At 36.0% G+C, this 20,305-nt stretch overlaps 2 protein-coding genes across 6 annotated transcripts in view; both read right to left on the bottom strand.

Annotated features, from left to right (window-relative positions):
- Positions 1 to 737: 737 nt before the first annotated feature.
- On the bottom strand, positions 738 to 7,881 carry LOC127449408 (claudin-34-like). Its single transcript, XM_051712817.1, has 2 exons — positions 7,787 to 7,881; positions 738 to 1,919 (listed from the first exon to the last, which is right to left on the bottom strand). Exon 2 carries the CDS (start codon positions 1,815 to 1,817, stop codon positions 1,074 to 1,076), a length of 744 nt encoding a protein of 247 aa, XP_051568777.1. The 5' UTR covers positions 1,818 to 1,919; positions 7,787 to 7,881; the 3' UTR covers positions 738 to 1,073.
- A 1,226-nt stretch (positions 7,882 to 9,107) lies between these two features.
- LOC127449386 (protein Shroom2-like) overlaps positions 9,108 to 20,305 on the bottom strand; it is a 71,182-nt gene continuing 59,984 nt past the window's right edge. For all 5 annotated transcript variants that reach the window (XM_051712753.1, XM_051712757.1, XM_051712754.1 and 2 more), the window contains 4 exons: positions 16,559 to 17,137; positions 15,111 to 15,291; positions 12,989 to 13,261; positions 9,108 to 11,690 (listed from right to left, as the gene is read on the bottom strand). In XM_051712753.1, coding sequence (XP_051568713.1) covers positions 11,418 to 11,690; positions 12,989 to 13,261; positions 15,111 to 15,291; positions 16,559 to 17,137 — 1,306 coding nt within the window. In that variant the 3' untranslated portion in view covers positions 9,108 to 11,417. The remainder of the gene's footprint in view (positions 11,691 to 12,988; positions 13,262 to 15,110; positions 15,292 to 16,558; positions 17,138 to 20,305) is intronic.

Raw genomic sequence — 20,305 nt, 5'->3', positions numbered from 1 at the left:
TCGGTCTTTCCTCTTTCAAGTAGATAGAAGCTGTACTGTGCCGCTTGTTTACATAGAAATTAGCTGCCCAGCCTGCCCAGGAGCGTTCCAAAGATGGCCGCTGAGTGGACTGACTTGCCTTGAAAGGGCCTTTGGTAAAACTCATTGGTCATAGTAACCTTCATTCTATGAGACTAAAGGTGTCTAAATTATGCCTGCTCTGACCCACCTCAGCCCCTAGTATCAAAGGCAGTTCTGATGCTGCTTAAATTCTATGTAAATGAAATACAGCATCAGAGCAGCCTTAAACTTTGTTGTTGTCATGACAGAACATATATTTCATAATTTCATTTTATATTTAAAAGTGTAATTGCATATTTTAATTCATTTCATACTTCTACAGTGTATTCGTAATTTTATATTTGAAACATTAATCTCATTAGATTATTTATGCAGTTGCAATTGCTGTGTAAATGCATTAATGCCACCTCTGAGCAGCGTTAAACAGTCTGTGTAAATACACCTAAATGCCATTTAAGATGCAGCTTCTGTGCCACCTTTGCAATTTAAAGATGGCTTATGTTACAAATGAAAAAGGTAAATTACTGTGACTTCCTGTGCCCATCAGTCTACGATCACAGCTGTGCTGATATTCAGTACAACAGCACAACCAGTTGTGTGATACTGCTTTTGCACAACAGTTCTATAAACAATAAATTAAAATCGAGTAACTGGCAAATTCAGACACAACATGGCCAGTTATTTTATTCAGCTTTGCTACGGCAATGAAAATAGTTGAAAAAAAAAAAAAATGAAAAAAATAAATAAATTACAAATCCAAATAATTGCAATTCTATGAAGCAAATACAGACTTTGAGAAATTGGAGTGTTACAAAAAGTGAAACTTACCAGTGCTGTTATACAAAATAATAGGACTCTTGGTATGCTGCTTGCCTAATCAATTTATAGGACTGGGAATTTCTGTTGTATAAATTGTTTAGATATTCAGGCTGATTCTACGCTCTTAACGGCAAGAATTCATCAAAGTTACTGAAGGATTTGTTTTTAGAGCTTAGAATAATTATACATTATCATTAAAGGTTCTCCTCTGCCTCAAAGGCTGGGTTGATAATCCCCTCATGCTTACTCTCTTTGATTGCATCAGGAAAGTCATCAGCCTTGAGATTTACATTACCTAAATGTTTCATTGCCCTACTCTTAGACATTTTAGTTTTGATGGGATGCGTATAGCACAGGAAGAGAAGTCCACTTATTATAAGCAATAGAGATGAGCCAATTCCGATCCCAATCCCTGGACCCACTTCCTGTCTTAGTGGGGCAGGAGGCATGTAGAAGTCTAAAGGGAAGTCTATAGTCAGATTTGATAATACAGAAGTCATATTCCAGAGCACAGGGACAAGTGAGCATGCCGCAGTTAGCCAGTACAAGATACCTGCCATCACAAAGGTCAGTCTGACATGCCCACTGTGAACCCCAATGAATCCATTTCTAACAGCATATCCAGCCACCAGGTTTGCGGCCACCCCCACACCAGTGGCGGTCATGCAAAGTACCTGGGCGGCTGCTATCTCTGGAGGTGTGAATGAATCTGTAAGGCTGATGCTTTTGCAGAACTCAGCTGAATCCAAAATGTGGGTGTTGAAACAGACCCTCCATACGCCCACCCAGGCCAGTCCTCCGGTGATGACAGACTGATCATCCACATACCATATCCTCCAGTCGTTCACCCCAGAAATTGATGCTATAAGAATCCAGCCTACAAACCCAAGCACCAGACCCAAGAACTGGCAATGGGTTGACTGGGCCAGGTAAGCCATGACTAAAGCTGAAGAACATCCAGGACCAGATAGTGATGAATAATTCCCTTCAGGTCCGCACACTGTCCTTTAGACCGTTGTTGCATTGCAGTCATAAGACTTCTGTCAGATCGAATAAAGAAAGTTAAAATGCAATTTTTAACTACAAAGTCATTGATGATGAGAACTAAATGAGGTTGTAATCACATTTGTCCATTAAAGACAAAAACAATTCCAGACAGGGCTGTGCACAGACATTTTGAGGGGTGGTGGCACAAGCCAGATAAAAGGCAATTTATAAAAATAATAAGGAAATTCCCTCTGTCATTTAATCACGTTGATCCAGATGTTATGTTTGGCTGCCCAGCATGGGAAACAGGATGCAGTTATCAATCAGAAAGAACTTTATCAGTCAGGGGTGTCAAGCTCATTTTGGGTCAAGCACTGGATTAGACAAAAAGTCACCTTATTATTGGGGTAAAACAAAGAGAAGTTTACCAGGGAATTTACCAGTTTCATTCCCTAGAGTGAATGCCTTTAGATTACATACATACCAAACTGGCAAATAAAAGAATATTCTGGGTTCAATACAAGCAAAGCTCAATTAACAGCATTTGTGGCATAATGTTGATCACCACAAAAAAATATTTTGACTCTTTCTTTCTTTTCTTTCTTTTTTTATTTTTTTATAAAAAAAAGAAAAAGTTACAGCAACGGGATTTACAATGGAAGTGAAATGTATCAATTTATAAACTCTAAAAAAACACTGCTTCAAAAGTATGGCTACAAGATGCAAAATCACTTACTAACCTTATGTGTAAACTTATATCCTATACCGGGATTTGTTGTCATGCAATTTTATCACATTATAAACAGTACTGTTTATGGATTTAAAAATATACATATTTTATTTTTATTTTTTTATAAATACGCTTTTTATGGATTAATCAATGTGTTAAATCAGTGTTTCTTAGCCTTTTTGACTCCAAAGCTCCAAGACTCCAAGGATTAATGTACATTTATCTTGTTTTTATTATTATTATTATTATTATTATTATTATTATTATTATTATTATTTTCAGATCTATTAAATCTAGTAAATTAGATTATTATATTATTAACTTAAATTATTTTAAGTCATCTTGAGGCCCCCTAGTGGGCACCAACTCCACTGTGTTAACGGTATAAATGCAAACAAAGAAATATTTTACTGTTTATAATGAAGGTCTTTTATAGAGACTTTTAAAATACTTTTTGTCTTAAATGATAGGACAGTAGAGAGGAAACAGGAAAGAAGAGGAAAATAGACTGGGCCATGATGCAGGTCAGATTCAAACCTGCATCTCCAAGAGCATAATAGCTATTTATGTGTCACAAGCACACTTGCAACACCTATTGGGACATATCTTGGACAGTAAAAAGATCCTTGAAGAATATTCACAAAACATTTGTGTTTGCAATCTATAAAGGGCTTCGTTTAGACACAAAAGGTCAGGAACTGAGCAGCCATTTATGAATAGGTTTTTATACAGTATATATAAAGTATATATATATATATATATATATATATATATATATATATATATATATACTGTATGCAATGCTGGTGTAAGGATCCATCGATCTGGATCGATGCATCGATCATTTAACCAATGATTCAATGTCATCGATACATGTGTAAAGATCGATGTTTTTTTTTAAAGATGCACCTTTGTTTTAACCCAGATAGCACATGTACCTCTCCAAGATGTGTGTTTTAGATATTTTCATCTGGAAAGCATCACATTCTAAATAACATCTGCTAAACATCTTAAAAATATCATATTTACAAACATTCTTAATCATAAACGTCTCAAAGACATCTGCTGAATGTTTTATTGACATCTGAGAGGAAACATCTTATAGACATATTGCAGATGAGCATACAACCTAAAAAATACATCTTCCAGATGTAAACACGCACATCAAATTGCTTGACTGTTGTAGAGTTGACAAATTGTCACTGTATGTTTAGCCTACCTCATTCCACAAAGCAATGAGCTGAGTATTTGATTGTATGATTTTATTTTTTATATTATATTAGGGGTTCAAGCCCGAAGGGCTGAAACCCTATTGTAATTGTAAGGATTTTTATTAGGGGTTCAAGTGCTTAGCGCTGAAACCCTTTTGTAATTGTTATGATTTTTATTAGGGGTTCAAGCGCTAAGCGCTGAAACCCTATTGTAACTGTTACAATTTTTATTAGGGGTTCAAGCGCTCAGCGCTGAAACCCTATTGTAATTGTTAATTATTATTATTATTATTATTATTATTATTATTATTATTATTATTATTATTATTTTTATTATTATTATTATTCCACCATAAAACTGATCGGGCAGAGAAAACCGTAAGGCCTAGAGACTTGAAACTTGGTCAGATGGTAATAGTATTGCTTGCTACTCAGAAACACGGACTCGGCCAAATCGGTCAATAGGGGGCGCTACAGCGATCAAAAATGCAGAACTGCTCATAACTCCTAGACCATTTGTCGTAGACTCAAGTGCAAAACGTATATCTCCGATTTCCGCCTATAAAAATGTTTCGCCATCTCGGATTTTTCCAACTTTTGCGAACTAGTCCTATTGGGACCAAACCAGTGCCAAACGATTCTATGGAGTCTCATTATCAAAAGTTATCGACTTTCGACTTGAGTTAGCTACGGTATGTGAAAACATCGGAAGTAGGAGTGGCCAATTTTACGTAAATGGCTATAACTCTTGAAGGAAATGAGATATATTCACCAAACTCGGCATGCTTATGTAAGAGGTCAATCTTTGGTCGCCCAGAAAAGTTGGCACAGCTTTGACACATGGTGGCGCTATAATACCAAAAAATAAATAAAAACATGAAATTGGCTGTAACTATGAAACCGTTAATCCTATTGACTTCATAATTTGCATACACTGTCTTTGTATCAGCTGCCATCACTGTCTATAAGGACATTCACGTATGTTGAAAAACATAGCCGCCATCGGCCAATCAAATTTCAGCAGCTATTACACAAGGTTAACAATGACCGATCTGAACCAGTGTTGCCAACTTAGCGACTTTATCACTAGATTTAGCGACTTTTCAGACCTCTTTAGTGACTTTTATACAAAAAAGCGCCTAGCAACAAATCTAGCGACTTTTTGGACAAACCTTAGCTACCTTCCGTAGAAGAAAGTTGCCAGTACTGCCCCGCGAGTGCGTGGTCTTGCTTTCCTGCCCGGACTCGGAGGCACACCTCTCTCTGCGTCTACTCTGTTCAATGAGAAGACGGAGCAGCACAATCAGTTGACCGCACGGCAGCTGACATAGACGTGAATGAGCTGCGCATGTGCAAACAGCGTGGTCAAGGACCAATCATGAATCTGTATTGTTTTTGGGTTTTTTTGTAAACATGCACATCGTTTTTTTTTTTTTTTAAACAATCAGTGTTGCCATCTAGTTGGAGATTCGGTGCTTTGTGGCTTTATAACAGTTAAAAAGTAAAAAAATACCAATATAACAAATTAATTGGAAATATGAAAAATTTTAAAATACAGAGCATTTTTGGGGGAATACAAACTGCAGATAAAAAGAACACAGCAATGAAGGGATTCAACTCTAAAACATCAAGACTGCAAAATACACACTCACACACAAGCACTTATGCACACACATATGATCAATAATATTCAATCAATAATTCAGTCACAATGCAGGAACAAAGCACACATCAATGAAGGGGTTAAACTCTAAAATATCAGGAGTGTATATTAGACACACCCACTCACATGTGAACACACTTATACACACACATACTGTACACAGACAATGAAACATTTTTGAGACTAAAGGCTGGAAGACTCAACTAATAGGTTGAGATCAGGTAGATTAACCTCTGATGAAGCATTCTTGTTCATATTTGTTACATTTTTTTTATGCATTGTTATATCAACATAAAACTTGATGTTTCATCACCACGACACCCTGAATGCCCTTAACAATTTAGGTCATTACATATTTTCAGAGCTTATAACATTTAATACCTCACACATCATTATGTTTCTTTGGCTGCTCATTCTGCCAATGATGGGCTTCACCCTGATAATTGTGCTTAATGCAAAATAATACATATATTTGTATTCATACTTTCAAAGTTCCTAAAAGGCTTGAACCCCGATAATTGCTGCTTGCAGCTATATTTATTATTATTATTATTATTTGTATTAACTAAAGTACCTTATATTGTTGTGAATGTCCCAATGTGGATACTGGATTTGCATTTTTCGAAGAACTCATTAAAATATTCAAATCATATTTTGGTTGCATTTTTAATGTAAATAATTAAATGTAATTGATTGTGTAAAACAGGCACAAAATATCGTAATATTGATCGCAGGCCCCTGAATCGAAATGGTATTGTGGCAGACTTTGAGGTATCCGCAAGCATCGGATCGCTGGCTTAGAGAATCGATATAAGATCGTATCGTGATGAAACTGGTGATTTACACCCCTAATATTCAATGGTTGAGAGAAGAAAAAAAAACATAATGGCAAAGAGCAATGTTTCCAGAGGGAGGAAAAGGGACACTGAGCATTGAAGACCAGGCACAAGACTTTGGCCAAGTAGGGAATCCTTCAGACAGAGAAAGAGACGGAAGGAACTGAAACTAATATTTCATGCTTGGCTCCCTGCACAACTGGGGTTGTGGAATGTTTCCAGGACAAGCTGAAATGTCATTTATAGTACGTCACGCACAGGAATCAGAGATGGGGGAAAAGAAAAAGAAGAAAAATAAATAAACTTTTACATTCAATATAGCTTTGGAGAATTGCTCTAATCATTCACGTTCCTTTTCATATTATTATATCCCAATGACTCCCCAATGATAAGTAAATATATATATATATATATATATGATACAGCTAAAAACATTATACTCTGTAAAAAACATCCTGTTGTTTTTACAAAAAAATAAAAAAAACTGGCAGCTGTGGTTGCCAGAATAATTATGTAAAAATACAGCAAAAAATTTAAACAACTTTACAGAACAACCTGTTGTAATTTACATGACCACAATGGCACTGTAAAAAAAAAAAAAAAAAAAAAAAATTCTGTTAAATTTACAGTAAAAATCAAAAGTCATAAACTTGATATTAATCTTCTGAAACTGTAAAAATCTGCTTTTTGCTATATAGGGTATTGTTAATCACCATAAAAATTACAGAAGAGCACATGATGACATGAAGTTCATCAATAGAGGCCTTTCCTGGAGCAATGACCAATAAACATGTAGAGACAGTGCTCAGTGTCACTCACACAAACACTAAACACCATCAGGTTAACACATGTGAAATTTAAATAATGCAGTAAACATTAACTAAACTACATCAAATATAAAACAGAACACCCCAATGTATGTAACTGATTATAAAAATAAGAAGAAACATTCCAATAAAATATAATGAAATATTATGGGTCATGCAGGGAATTGTGGGAATGCCCGATTATTTTTTTTACTGTAATTTTAACAACAATTTACTGTAAAAAGTACATGTACTCTCTTGTTAAACAAAATGTAAATTTTTACCATTAATTATACAGGAAAATCATAATTTTTACATCCAAAACATTTAATTTTTACAACATTTTATTTTAAAAACTACTGTATTGACTTTTCAAATATATTAAAAGTTTTTACTGTATATTTTACAGTTAGTTTTTTTCTGTAGCATTTTTACAGTCATTTACCATAAAAATTACAGACATTTTTTACAGTGTAGGTTTCATTTGATCTGTTACTAACAGCCTATTAAATGCATACACTAGTGCTATTTCTTATTTGTTCACTATTCACAACTTTTTCTCCAGCTCCTTATCCTGATTTGTAACCTCTCAGTCTAGGTTTTGTAAAATGACTTTTGACTAAACATGTTGTACAACCATTCCAATGTTAATATTTACATACACAAACACTTACCTCGGTAAAGCTTTGAGATCTGAAGCATCTTCAAACTGTAAGTTGTAAATCATAGCTCAGCCCAAATATAGGATTTGTCACCTCCACTGTTTAAATGAAAGTAGAAAATGACAACTCTTTGAACCGTCACGTACAGGACAAACACAACTGTGGTTAATAATTAATAGAGCAGATTCAATAAATGAAAGATAGAGGGCGGGGAGGATCAATCAATGCAAAACAAAGAAATGTTACTCTGTTCTGTATCATTGAATTACATGTTACATACTCAATTAAACTTGTGTGGTTAGGACCAGTTTCTTTACCATAACTTGCCAATTTCTCATATTACTCAAAAAACATTGCTCCAGCCTCTCCATCTCAATGCTTCTTGCACAGTTAAAATAAACAGGAAATTCCAGGTTGTATAAAACAGGCTGTGCAAGATAAAATGGTCTAAATTTATTGAAAACATACCTTGTGTTAGTGTATGTATATGATAATGTAAAATTTTTCTAGAGTAGTTTTATCTCTCAGCACAAGCAGGTTATTTCAAATGTGTATTTATTTTTGTGTGCTTTTATACTGTATACTCTTACTAATAAAAAAACTAGACAGAATATTTCACTAAAATATAAACAGTTATTTGTGACAACTATTATATAGCACTATTTGTTTTCAGAACGGAAAATATAAATAGTAATATGTATTTGTAATATTGCATAACTTGTTACATTGCATAACAAACTCCTCAGAAAAGACACCATTAACGTAGACCTTGCATCTCAGCAGATCAATACATATGGTTTTGCCATTATGTAAGCCATGCCATTACATTTCTTCACCTGCAAAGTCTCTTCCCTTACTGGCCAATGCAGCAGAGCTGTGTCTAGAGTTAAATATTACTGAAACCTTAATGATGATCAGAGCTTTTCAGATTAAATAATGCCTGATTAATTGATTGAATCAAATGATAAAGTAAAAGATTGCTTCTACAATGGCACAGACAACTGAAACCTTTAGCATGATGTTGCATGCATTCACACCACTGTCATACAAGCCAGCAACACATAAACAAAAATTAGTTTTTGCATTTTAAACTACATCCAGGTTCAATAACACTGTTTTAAAAATTTGGCCAGAGAATATGAGTAAAATCAGAAGTGCCAAATTCTAATTCGGCATTCAGAATTGCAAAACACAATTCATAAATACAAAAGTATGTTCACATTTTAAAGTTAAATGCAAAGCATTTTCACAAATAGGCTATGCATCTGTTAAAATGATGTATTAATATGTATCAAAACATTTGTGAAAATTAATTTATTTATTGATAGCTGAATGTGCATGTGCGCATTGTCACATATTTGCGGATCGCCTTAAATGTGTGCGAGGATCTTTTTAAACTTTGACAGATATTTTCAAAAATGCACTTTGTTAAGTACATCCTCTTTAGCCAATCAGATGGGACTTTTATAAATTCAGCCAATAATAGTACAGCTACAGTACATCCAATTCTGTGACTCCAGTAGTACATATGATTCTGCACAATGTGTCTTTTATGGAAAAGTGCTTTTGCCACATTGTAATATAAACTGCAGAAGTGCAAAACTGAAATGAACCCAAGTTTATCCATCAGCAATTGATTTGATCATGAAAAGTTGGCTGCATATGAAAGATGGTTGGAGGAGTTATAAAAATAGGAGGGCTTGGTGGCATCCAAAGAAAAGGAAAGCTGTTTCAGAGGTGGAGAAAGTTACTACATTTTGATAAATTCGAAGACAAACATTTTTTTTCTTTGGAATAATGTGCATTGATGAATCGTACACAATAAGACCAGAAATGTGTATTTAGAAAGTTAATGGGGTCAATTTGATTTTACGTTTACTTCAAATGCATTGTAATATGACATTACAGACATTACAGAATCATTTTCTGTTACAGCATCATTTTCTGTAAAGCTGCTTTGAAACGATGTGTTGTAAAAAGAGCTGTACAATTCAAATAAAATGACTTGACACAGACATGAGACTTGGAGCAAAAGGCAGCAGGTATTTTATAGACAAGCACTTAATCCTTAATGATATAATATTACATAGTTTAGGCAAGTCTCTCAGATTCTTTAAACAAAAGAATAATTACAGTCAATCCTAATTCTGATGTTACAATGCATCTTACGTTGAAATACATCTATAAAAAGTGTGGTAGTTTGCTTGGCTAAAATAAAGTGAAAGGGTACAATACTAGTCTATTCTAGTTATATACAAAGATTCAAAAGGCTAAAATAAATTACTAAAAATAACATTGAATTATTTTTAACATGACCAGGATAGTTGGGCATGTCATTTGAAATAATGCACCATCAAAATTTAATTATTGGGAGTTCATTCAACCTTCTGATGTAAATGGCATCACAGCATACATGTGACAAGCATGGGTGGAAAATTAATGCAACCTGCATAGAGATGCTTTTGCAATTCTCTGATTGAGTGTTTGTCTGAATAGCTTGTGTTTGTATAAGAGAAGACACTTTATGGAGGTGTCTTTCATTGCCCTCTAGTGGTTAAAAAGCTACAGCACAATGAGCACACACAGCATGTACAGACAGGTACATTGTGAAAACAGTGCTATAGTCTGTATTTAAATAGTTCTGAAAAAAGTGAAAAGTGTGAAATGATTATTTCATCATAAAATTTTATGGGTTGTGTAACATTGAAAGGTTATGAAAGCTTAAAGGGATATTTTACCCAAATTTGAAAATTCTCTCATCATATACATACCTTCATGCCATCCCAGATGTGTATGACTTTCTTTCTTCTGCAGAAAACAAATGAAGTTTTTTAGAAGAATATCTCAGTTTTTTCGGTCCTCACAATGCAAGTGATTGGTGACCAGCACATAAAAAGCACATAAAGGCATCATAAACGTAATCCATATTACAGTGGTTAAATCTATGTCCTCAGATGCGATCTGATATGTGTGGGTGAGAAACAGATCAATATTTAAGTCTTTTTTTTTTTTTACTATAAAACTCCACCTTTGACCAGCCGCAACCAGTAGGTGGCTGAAGTGAAAGTGAAGATTTACAGGAAAAAAAAGAACTTATATTGATCTGTTTCTCCTCCACACCTATCATATCACATCTGAGGACACAGAGTTAACCACTGGAGTCTTATGTATTACTTTTTTGCTGCCTTTATGTCCTTTTTGGATCATCAAAGTTCTGGCCACCATTAACTTGCATTGTGAGGACCAACAGAGCTGAAATATTCTTCTTAAAATCTGTATTTGTGTTCTGCAGAAGAAAGTAAGTCATTCACACCTGGAATGGCATGAGGGTGAGTAAATGATGAGAGAATTTTCATTTTTGGGTGAGCTATCCCTTTAAGAACAGTTAGCTAAGACTGCTCTAAAAAAGGTAACAGCCACAATATTCTCTATATAATCAAGTTTGCTCAAATCACAATCTGAAAGTGCCCAGCACTGTCAGGGTTTTAAAAACATAACGAGTCTTGCCAAAATAGTGTCTGGAGGGAGGCAGGGATTCCACTTGCAGTAAATAAACCATGTTAAGTACTGCTTTGGAAGCCTGTTATTCAGGGTGCATCAGAAGATATGCTTTGGATCATTGCAATGACCAGGTTTGACGTCCTCAGTTGGCTGTCCTCTGATCCATTGGGAGACTATCCATCAGACACTTTAGTTGTTCCTCCCCGAGTTTGATCTTGTCCTCAAGCTTGCGTTGCTCAATAATGAGGGCTGACTTCATTTTTACAAAGTGCTCATAGTCAGCCATGCTCTCCTCTGCCAGGTAACTGGCCAGGATCTCGTAAACCACACGCTCTCTCCTGTCGAGGTTCTCCTTCAGCTCCTTTGCATCCTCATGTTGACGGATGAGCAGTTTACGCTTCTCTGTCAATGTGCGCTGTAGAAGGAAGAGGAGGATGAACATTTTAGCATCTTGCCTAACACAAGGATGTCAACTAAAACGTGAAAATGTAAGTAAATGCATTTGACTTATCTGGAAGCCCTTTTTAACCCACCGGTATATAAGCCTACCGTTCTACAGCCTTATAATTCTGTCTTTTATCTACTCTTTAACCAAATTATTTTTTGCTACTTTTTACCCCACAAGTTTCCTGCTTTCACAAATCTTCTATCCATCTAGGGTAAAAAGCATATCTACAGTATATCTTTAACAACAGTTTAAGAGAGCTAGGTGCCACATTTGGTTTGCCATCTAATCAGTTTTGGGTGAGAACAGACCAAAATGTAATTCCTTTTTCACAATAAATCTTCACAGCAGTCTCCTTGGCAATCACGATTTCAAGCTCAATTACACTTCAGTCTTTCATTATGCGCGAGGAATGTTCTGGGCATAATAAACACCGTAATGCCATATCTCTTCACATCGCCTGAAAATGTTCACTTACACTTTCATCTGAATCGGTGTCAAGGGAAACCGCCCAAGGGAGACCCAGCGTATGCGCAATAGAGACTGGTTCGAGCTGACAGAAAGGCTAAGGTAACCCAGATAACCCCTCTGTACAATTGTAGTGAGCAGAATAGCAACTCAGAATGCACAACATGTCAAACATTGAGATGGATGGGCTACAACAGCAGAAGACCACATTTATTAGGACCAGAGTGTTTCTAATAAAGTGCTCAGTGAGTGTAATTAATTAATTAATTATATCATATATATGTACACACACACACACACACACACACACACATATACACACATATTATATATATATATATATATATATATATACACACACACATATTATTTATATATATATATATATATATATATATATATATATATATATATATATATATATATATAAATAATATGTGTGTGTGTGTGTGTGTGTGTGTGTATATATATATATATACACACACATATATATATTAGTTATATTCGTGCATATAAATGAAAATAATTAAATATCATTCTTATTATCTTTGTGAAAAAAAAACAAGCTTTGCTTTTTTTTTTTTTTTTTTTTTTTAACTGTAATTTACTTCTTGCATGAAAGATTTTGCATCTACTCTGCAATTTGGTTGAAATGGGGACGATGACCTTTAAAGCCGTTGCAGAGTATAAATATCATAACATAAATAGAGGTACTGCATGTATCAAATTTCATCAAAGAGCAGACAAATACTTAGATACAATATTTGTAGGCTAAGCTCTAGTTCTACCCTGTTCCTCACCCTTTCCTCCATTGAAGCATCATCCTCCAGGCTGTTGAGGGCATTCTCTACTCTGGCCAGGCGTCCAGACAGAGACAGCAGAAGGTTGACCACTTTATCAAGGTCTCCCACAAACATACGGAACTTATCTAGTTCATTGGGCTTGCAGACACGTTGTACGATGGCCTCCACTTCCTCCCCAAGAGCATTGTTGTCATGCACGTCGTCCTGTAGACTTTCCTGAGCCTCCCGTAACACCTGCAACTTCTTGCTGAGGCTGTCAATCAACTCATGCTGCCGAGAGAGAGAAAGACAGCCATCATCTTCAGTATCACCACAACCAGATGGATACCCAATTAGGATACTCAAACCCACAAAAAGTACTGTGGTGGTATGATGTACAGTGATGAAATCAGATGATAATCCCATGGTACTTTGATATATGGGTAGTTGATGCATAACATACCCATGGACTGTTTAAGTTAAACTTCAAGTTTATATAAATGTACAACCTTGTGCGACCCAGTGTCCTCATGCACGTACATTGTGTTTGGCTTTGCTATACACTACACATAATTAAATTACATTTAAAATGACTGATCTCAGTTCAGTACACTGTGGGTTGTCAGTAAAGGGTTAAACTTTCGATGCACGGAGTAATGTGACAACAACATGGCACCGATCTCAGTGGAGTTTGTCTTTGGGACAAAAAACGGCAACACACCTTTATCTGTTAAGAAACCTCAATATGTTTTTACATTGAAACCTGTTTGTATCAAAAGAGTAACATCACTAGTTTCATCCAATATTCCATCTTGATAATTTCAGCGATTTATTGCAAACAGCACACTGTTAAACACAATGACCTCCTGTGAGGACAATATTACCTTAAAAATCCTTTGTTCACTGTGTGTTATCGCCATTGAGAATCAATGGGTGCACTCAAAAGATGGAAAATGTTGCTTTTAGAGGCTGTATACGGAGTTAGGATGAAAATAAGGTGTATTTAAGACTGTTCTGAGATGAGTGCAGTCAGACAACACACTGGAGGTTAAGTCATCCACTATTTAGGGTGCAAGGGAGCATCTTATATCTTTCCTATGCAGCCAAGTGAATTCACTCCTAACATACAGTCAAAAGTTTGGTTTCAGGCTGCAGATGATGTTTGCACCACTCAACCACCCATGGGAGAAACAGATTTAATTTGTTTGACAGTGCAAAGAGGGAACATTGAGATTTTGTTGCCAAAGTAGAAAAAAACATAGTAACATAAAAGTCAAATAATTTTTATTTGAATAGTTTTTTTTAATTTGTGCTTTTCCCAATACACATTGTTCCAAGGCAGCTTTACAGAAAATCAGCTGTAATGTCTTTAACATCTTAAAAATATAACAACCAACACTCCTAGAAACATCATAAACAATTTGATTTAAAAAAGCAGACTTTCTATAGCTTGGTATTATGTAAAATTTCACAACTTAGGCCTGCTTTTTCCAAGTCTATTAGGTGCTACTAGTTACAAATCAAAAAGGGAAATGAAAATTGCCCACAGTAGTCACGCTCGGGTCTCAAGAGGATAAGAGAAATGTTATGGTTAAATGCTACGACCGGTCATCATTTCTTTTAAGATTTTCACCATTTTCAAACACCTTTTTGCCTTCACTAGTTAACTTTAAATGGTCCTACAGTTTGACAAATGGATTTTTAAAAGTAGAAATAATTAATGCATTCTCTTTAACTAAAAGTAATAGAAACTGAATTTATAATAAGTATAAAATATTTAGCAATGATGTTAATATTAGTTTTAGATAGAGAATTGCATGTCACACCACTTGATGTACAACTTGGACCAACTTCCCCTATACCATGGGACAAAATAATTACCATATTCATATACCATTGTATTTACATGGTTTTCCAAGCCACTTCAAAGAATACCATGAAATTTCCAATACATGGTACACATAAAATGGTAATATAACGGTACATTGTTGCTGGTGAATTTAATTGAAGTCACTTTACAAGGCAAATTGTTAGAAAGCATCTGATTGCAAAATGCAATGCAAATAATCAGATGTACTTGAACTGCTATGTTTTTGATGAATGAAGAACAGAGTGTTGGAGGATGAGATCTAAGTAGTACCTTCTTGCTGGCGAGATCATTTTCATTGTCCTCTTCCAGTTCCTCTTCTGACATGTGCTCCACGCTCTGATCCTGCATGTCCTTCATCTTAATCAACAGCTCTGCTTTAGGTGCAGATGTACTGTAGTAAGTTGAATTGGTCACTAAGGCAGTGGCTGCCACCGGGCTGTCTTCCTCTTTCCTGAGAATCCACAGATGAGTGTTATGAGAAAACATAACCTGAATGATCCAAATACCACTTTAAGATTTTTTTTAATACTTTATAATATCTTTCTAGGGTCCAATGCCAAGATAAAGCAATGCTGAGTCTGCCCAAAGTAGAGCAATATAATCGAAACTAAACATAAAAGGCATCATAAAATTCATTGAAGGAAGTATACATATCTTAAACAGGGTTGCTGTAGAGTTTTAAAAATCAAATTTAAGACTTTAAGACCTTTTTCAAGACCTGAAGAAATAAAATTAATACTGTATCCCCATACCAACACAATCTCAAAATAAATCATGAATCACAGACTCTTACTTAAACAGGCAGGGTCACACATTCAACATGGCCTTAATATTGCTCATCAGTAAAACAGGGTAGGATATATGCACGTTTAAAACACTCAAGGCATGTTTTCCACATATACTGTATATCACATTAAAATTGGTTTAACTTTTAACTTTAAAGGCACTTTAACTTTTAAAACTTATTTTGAAATGTTTGTGCTTCACTGCTTCCAGCTTCTCATTCAAACAAATAAGGGTTATAAAATGTGCACTCCTGCAATAATCTACAATGTATTACAATATAAACAATTCAAAGTATACACTGTCATATTTCATCAACACTATATCATTATCAACAGTTGATCATTAGTGATCGTTTGTCATAAATTTCCGATATGGCTTAATAATAGTGAACTGCTCTGCAACAGCTGAAAACACTCACAAGCCCCCGCGTGCTTGGAGAGAATACAGCAGTGCTGCGTTTTTACTTTGAAGGACGCAGCACATGCATTTATTTAATTCAATTGTATTCTTTTGAAGTTTGATAATCACATTAGATCATATCACGATTCCTGTCTTTCTGCCCCCAAATTTAAGACCTCTTTAAATAAATATTAAGAATTTTGTTGTATCATTTAAGATATTTAAGACTTTTTATGACCTTAAAACTGAATTTAAGACATTTTAAGGATCTGTGGGAACCCTGTTAAACAACAGTGTGCCAGACTGCTACATGAGTTAGTGCCCCAGTTTCCAACAAGAAAAATAAAACATGTCTATGAATCATAACTTTATTGAGGAAGCAAAATTGGACTGTTTATACTTTGAATATCCACTAACTGCCATTCTTAGCATTTTATGAAAACCACATGGGTGGGGCTCAACAATAACCCTGACTTCCTGATAAAAATATATATACATATACAAGTAAGATTAAGTATGTAAGAGGTACTGACTTCTCCACAGAATTGCGAGGGGAGAGCTGTTTAGGTACAGCCTTCCTGCGTTGTTGAGCCTCCTCCAGTAGCTGCTCTCCAAGAGGGAAAATCCCCTCCATCAGATCCATGGTGGTTTTCATCTTGCTCTGGTCTAAAATTTCCACCAGGGTTTTGTCCTTGTCCATGATGTCTTTAGCCAGCTCCCGTCTCTTTTCATCATCTGCTACCCGGGAGGAATGCGAAGACACTCCGTTGCTGCTCTGATCCGATAAAGGGACCGTCTTCAGGCTATGTACCACATGAGATACTGGGTTAATATTGGTTTGTGGCTCCTGGTCTTTCAGAAGTCCCATGACTGTGTCTCTTGGTTCAGGTCCTTGGTCCTTTTGCCTTGTGTAAGTACAGAACAGAGAGTACGACTGATCAGGGTTTCCCAAGCTCTGAAGATGAGTTACTCCAGATTCTTGAGAGCTGAGTGGAGTCTCATTGGGCAAGTCAAGGTATTGTCGACTTTCTTTTTCTGTGTCACTCTCAGAGTGGACAATCTTAATGGGCACTTTTTTCACTGATGTGTTCTCATCTTTAAGCCTCTCCATCCTGGAAAACGACAATAAATAAATAAATAAATATTGCAAATGCAAATAATAGGGTTCCCACAATTTTTGGCCTATGGAATAACATAACTTTTTAATTAATTTTCCAGTTGTTTGTGAATAATGGATAAGCATTTATTTTGGTTTTGATTTGCTAATTCGCTTGCTAGCCTTGGGCTCTATTTTCATGAGTGCTCAAAGCGCAGCGCTGCCACTCAACCACTGTGCGCTATGTGTTATCCAATTTTCTTGGGAACGTTAATTCTAAGTGCAATTTTCGTGCCAGCGCAAAGTACAAGTAGGTGTGGGTGGGAGTGTTTGCACTATCTGTGGGTGTATGCATGCAAACAGTGGGTGTATTACTGCATATATTAATGAAGTGGCATAAAGCACAATTTGCTATTTTCCTGAGAAATAGGTACTTGCACTAAAACGTTTCAAAAGCACGTCTATTTTCAGCGAAAAGTCTAAATTCAGTTCCTGCATTTGCAGTTTGGAGATTCCACCAGCAGGTGGTGGTAAATTTAATGTCCAAACTCTGAAAATATAGTGGAACATCAATCACTGTTATAGCTGTTTTATGAACAAAAAAGATTATGCTATTTGTGTTAAACTATCTATATGTCATGGTTTATTTTTCGGTTATTATTATTATATTTAGGGGTTCAAGCGCTTAGCGCTGAAACCCTATTGTAATGGTTACGATTTTTAGTATTATTATTATTATTATTATTATTATTATTATTCTGCCATAAAACTGATCGGGCAGAGCAAACCGTAAGGCCTAGAGACTTGAAACTAGGTCAGATGGTAGTAGTACTGCTCGCTACTCAGAAACACGGACTCGGCCACATCGGTCAATAGGGGGCGCTACATCGATCAAAAACGTGAAACTGCTCATAACTCCTAGACTGTTTGGCATAGACATTGGAATCCTTCACAAACAAAACGTATATCTCTGATTTCATTTCCGCCTATAAAAATTTTTCGGTATCTTGGATTTTTCATAAAACCTACTTTTGCTAACTAGTCCTAGGTTTTTCGTCCGATCGGGACCAAACCAGTGCCAAACGATTCTATGGAGTCTCAATATCAAAAGTTATCAAAAAAAGTTTGAACTTTCAACTCGAGCTAGCTACGGTATGTGAAAACATCGGAAGTTGGAATGGCCAATTTTACATAAATGGCTATAACTCTTGAAGGAAATGAGATATCTTCACCAAACTTGGCATGCTTATGTAAGAGGTCAATCTTTGGTCGCCCAGAGGTGTTGGCATGGTTTTGCCACATGGTGCACTATAATACCAAAAAAAAAAAAAAAAATGAAATTGCCTGTAACTATGAAACCGTTAATCCTATTGACTTCAAAATGTGCATACATTGTCTTTGTCTCAGCTGCCATCATTGTCTATATGGACATTCACGTATGTTGAAAAACATGGCTGCCATCGGCCAATCAAATTTCAGCAGCTATTACATAAGGTTAACAATGACCGATCGGAATGAAACTTGGTGGATCTATTTGACTCTTGGTCTGAGAGGGTTGTGCAAAGTTTTTTAAAAAAATCGGCCACTAGGTGGTGCTATCACGATTTTTGTAGATGTTAATGGCTGTATATAATACAGTGTTGTGAAAAACACAAGTAATATATATCATCTGATAGCTCTTCTCATTCTAAACAACTTACTAGTCCAATGGGATTGCGAACTAGTCCTAGGTTTTTCACCCGATCGGAACCAAACCAGTGCAGAAATATACTCTGGAATCTGATTATCAATAATTATCTAAAGAAAGTTGATATTTCGACTCACGGTCACTAAGGGGTGCCAAAACGTTCAAAAAGGGCGCGCCATTTTTACTAAAATGGCTATAACGCCCGAAAGAAATGACATATTTTCAACAAACTCGGAACACATGCTTATGAGCTCAATCTGAGGTCACAGTAAAAAAAAAAATGGAGTTTGGCCACTTGGTGGTGCTATAACAGGAAAAAAAAAAATGAAAACAGCTCTAACTATGCAACCGATAGTCTGATTGAGTTGAAAATCAGCATACAGTGTCTATATAAAATGACTCAAATGCTTAGTGCTAGCACTCTTAAAATAGGGCCTGATAGGGTCTAATGTGTGTGAAAATACTCTGTAGTTGTTGTTGTTGTTGTTTTTTTTTTTTATAATATGAGCTTTTATTTCAGGATTTGTACACAGAAAAAATATCCTTGTAAATTCCTGTGATCAAATACATACACATCCATACATACAGTGCATCCGGAAAGTATTCACAGCGCGTCACTTTTTCCATATTTTGTTATGTTACAGCCTTATTCCAAAATGGATTAAATTAATTATTTTCCTTAAAATTCTACAAACAATACCCCATAATGACAACGTGAAAGAAGTTTGTTTGAAATTTTTGCAAATTTATTAAAAATAAAAAACGGAAGAAAAAAAAAATCACATGTACATAAGTATTCATAGCCTTTGCCATGACACTCAAAATTGAGCTCAGGTGCATCCTGTTTCCACTGATCATCCTTGAGATGTTTCTACAACTTGATTGGAGTCCACCTGTGGTAAATTCAGTTGATTGGACATGACTTGGAAAGGCACACACCTGTCTATATAAAGGTCCCACAGTTAACAGTGCATGTCAGAGCACAAACCAAGCCATGAAGTCCAAGGAATTGTCTGTAGACCTCAGAGACAGGATTGTATCGAAGCACAGATCTGGGGAAGGGTACAGAAATTTTTCTACAGCACTGAAGGTCCCAATGAGCACAGTGGCCTCCATCATTCGTAAATGGAAGAAGTTTGGAACCACCAGGACTCTTCCTAGAGCTGGCCGCCTGGCCAAACTGAGCGATCGGGGGAGAAGGGCCTTAGTCAGGGAGGTGACCAAGAACCCAATGGTCACTCTGACAGAGCTCCAGCATTTCTCTGTGGAGAGAGGAGAACCTTCCAGAAGAACAACCATCTCTGCAGCACTCCACCAATCAGGCCTGTATGGTAGAGTGGCCAAACGGAAGCCACTCCTCAGTAAAAGGCACATGACAGCCCACCTGGAGTTTGCCAAAAGGCACCTGAAGGACTCTCAGACCATGAGAAACAAAGATTGAACTCTTTGGTCTGAATGGCAAGCGTCATGTCTGGAGGAAACCAGGCACCGCTCATC

This window comes from Myxocyprinus asiaticus, chromosome 12, assembly GCF_019703515.2.
Source record: "Myxocyprinus asiaticus isolate MX2 ecotype Aquarium Trade chromosome 12, UBuf_Myxa_2, whole genome shotgun sequence".
Classification (NCBI taxonomy): Eukaryota; Metazoa; Chordata; class Actinopteri; order Cypriniformes; family Catostomidae; genus Myxocyprinus; species Myxocyprinus asiaticus.
This window is presented reverse-complemented; position numbering and strand designations above follow the sequence as displayed.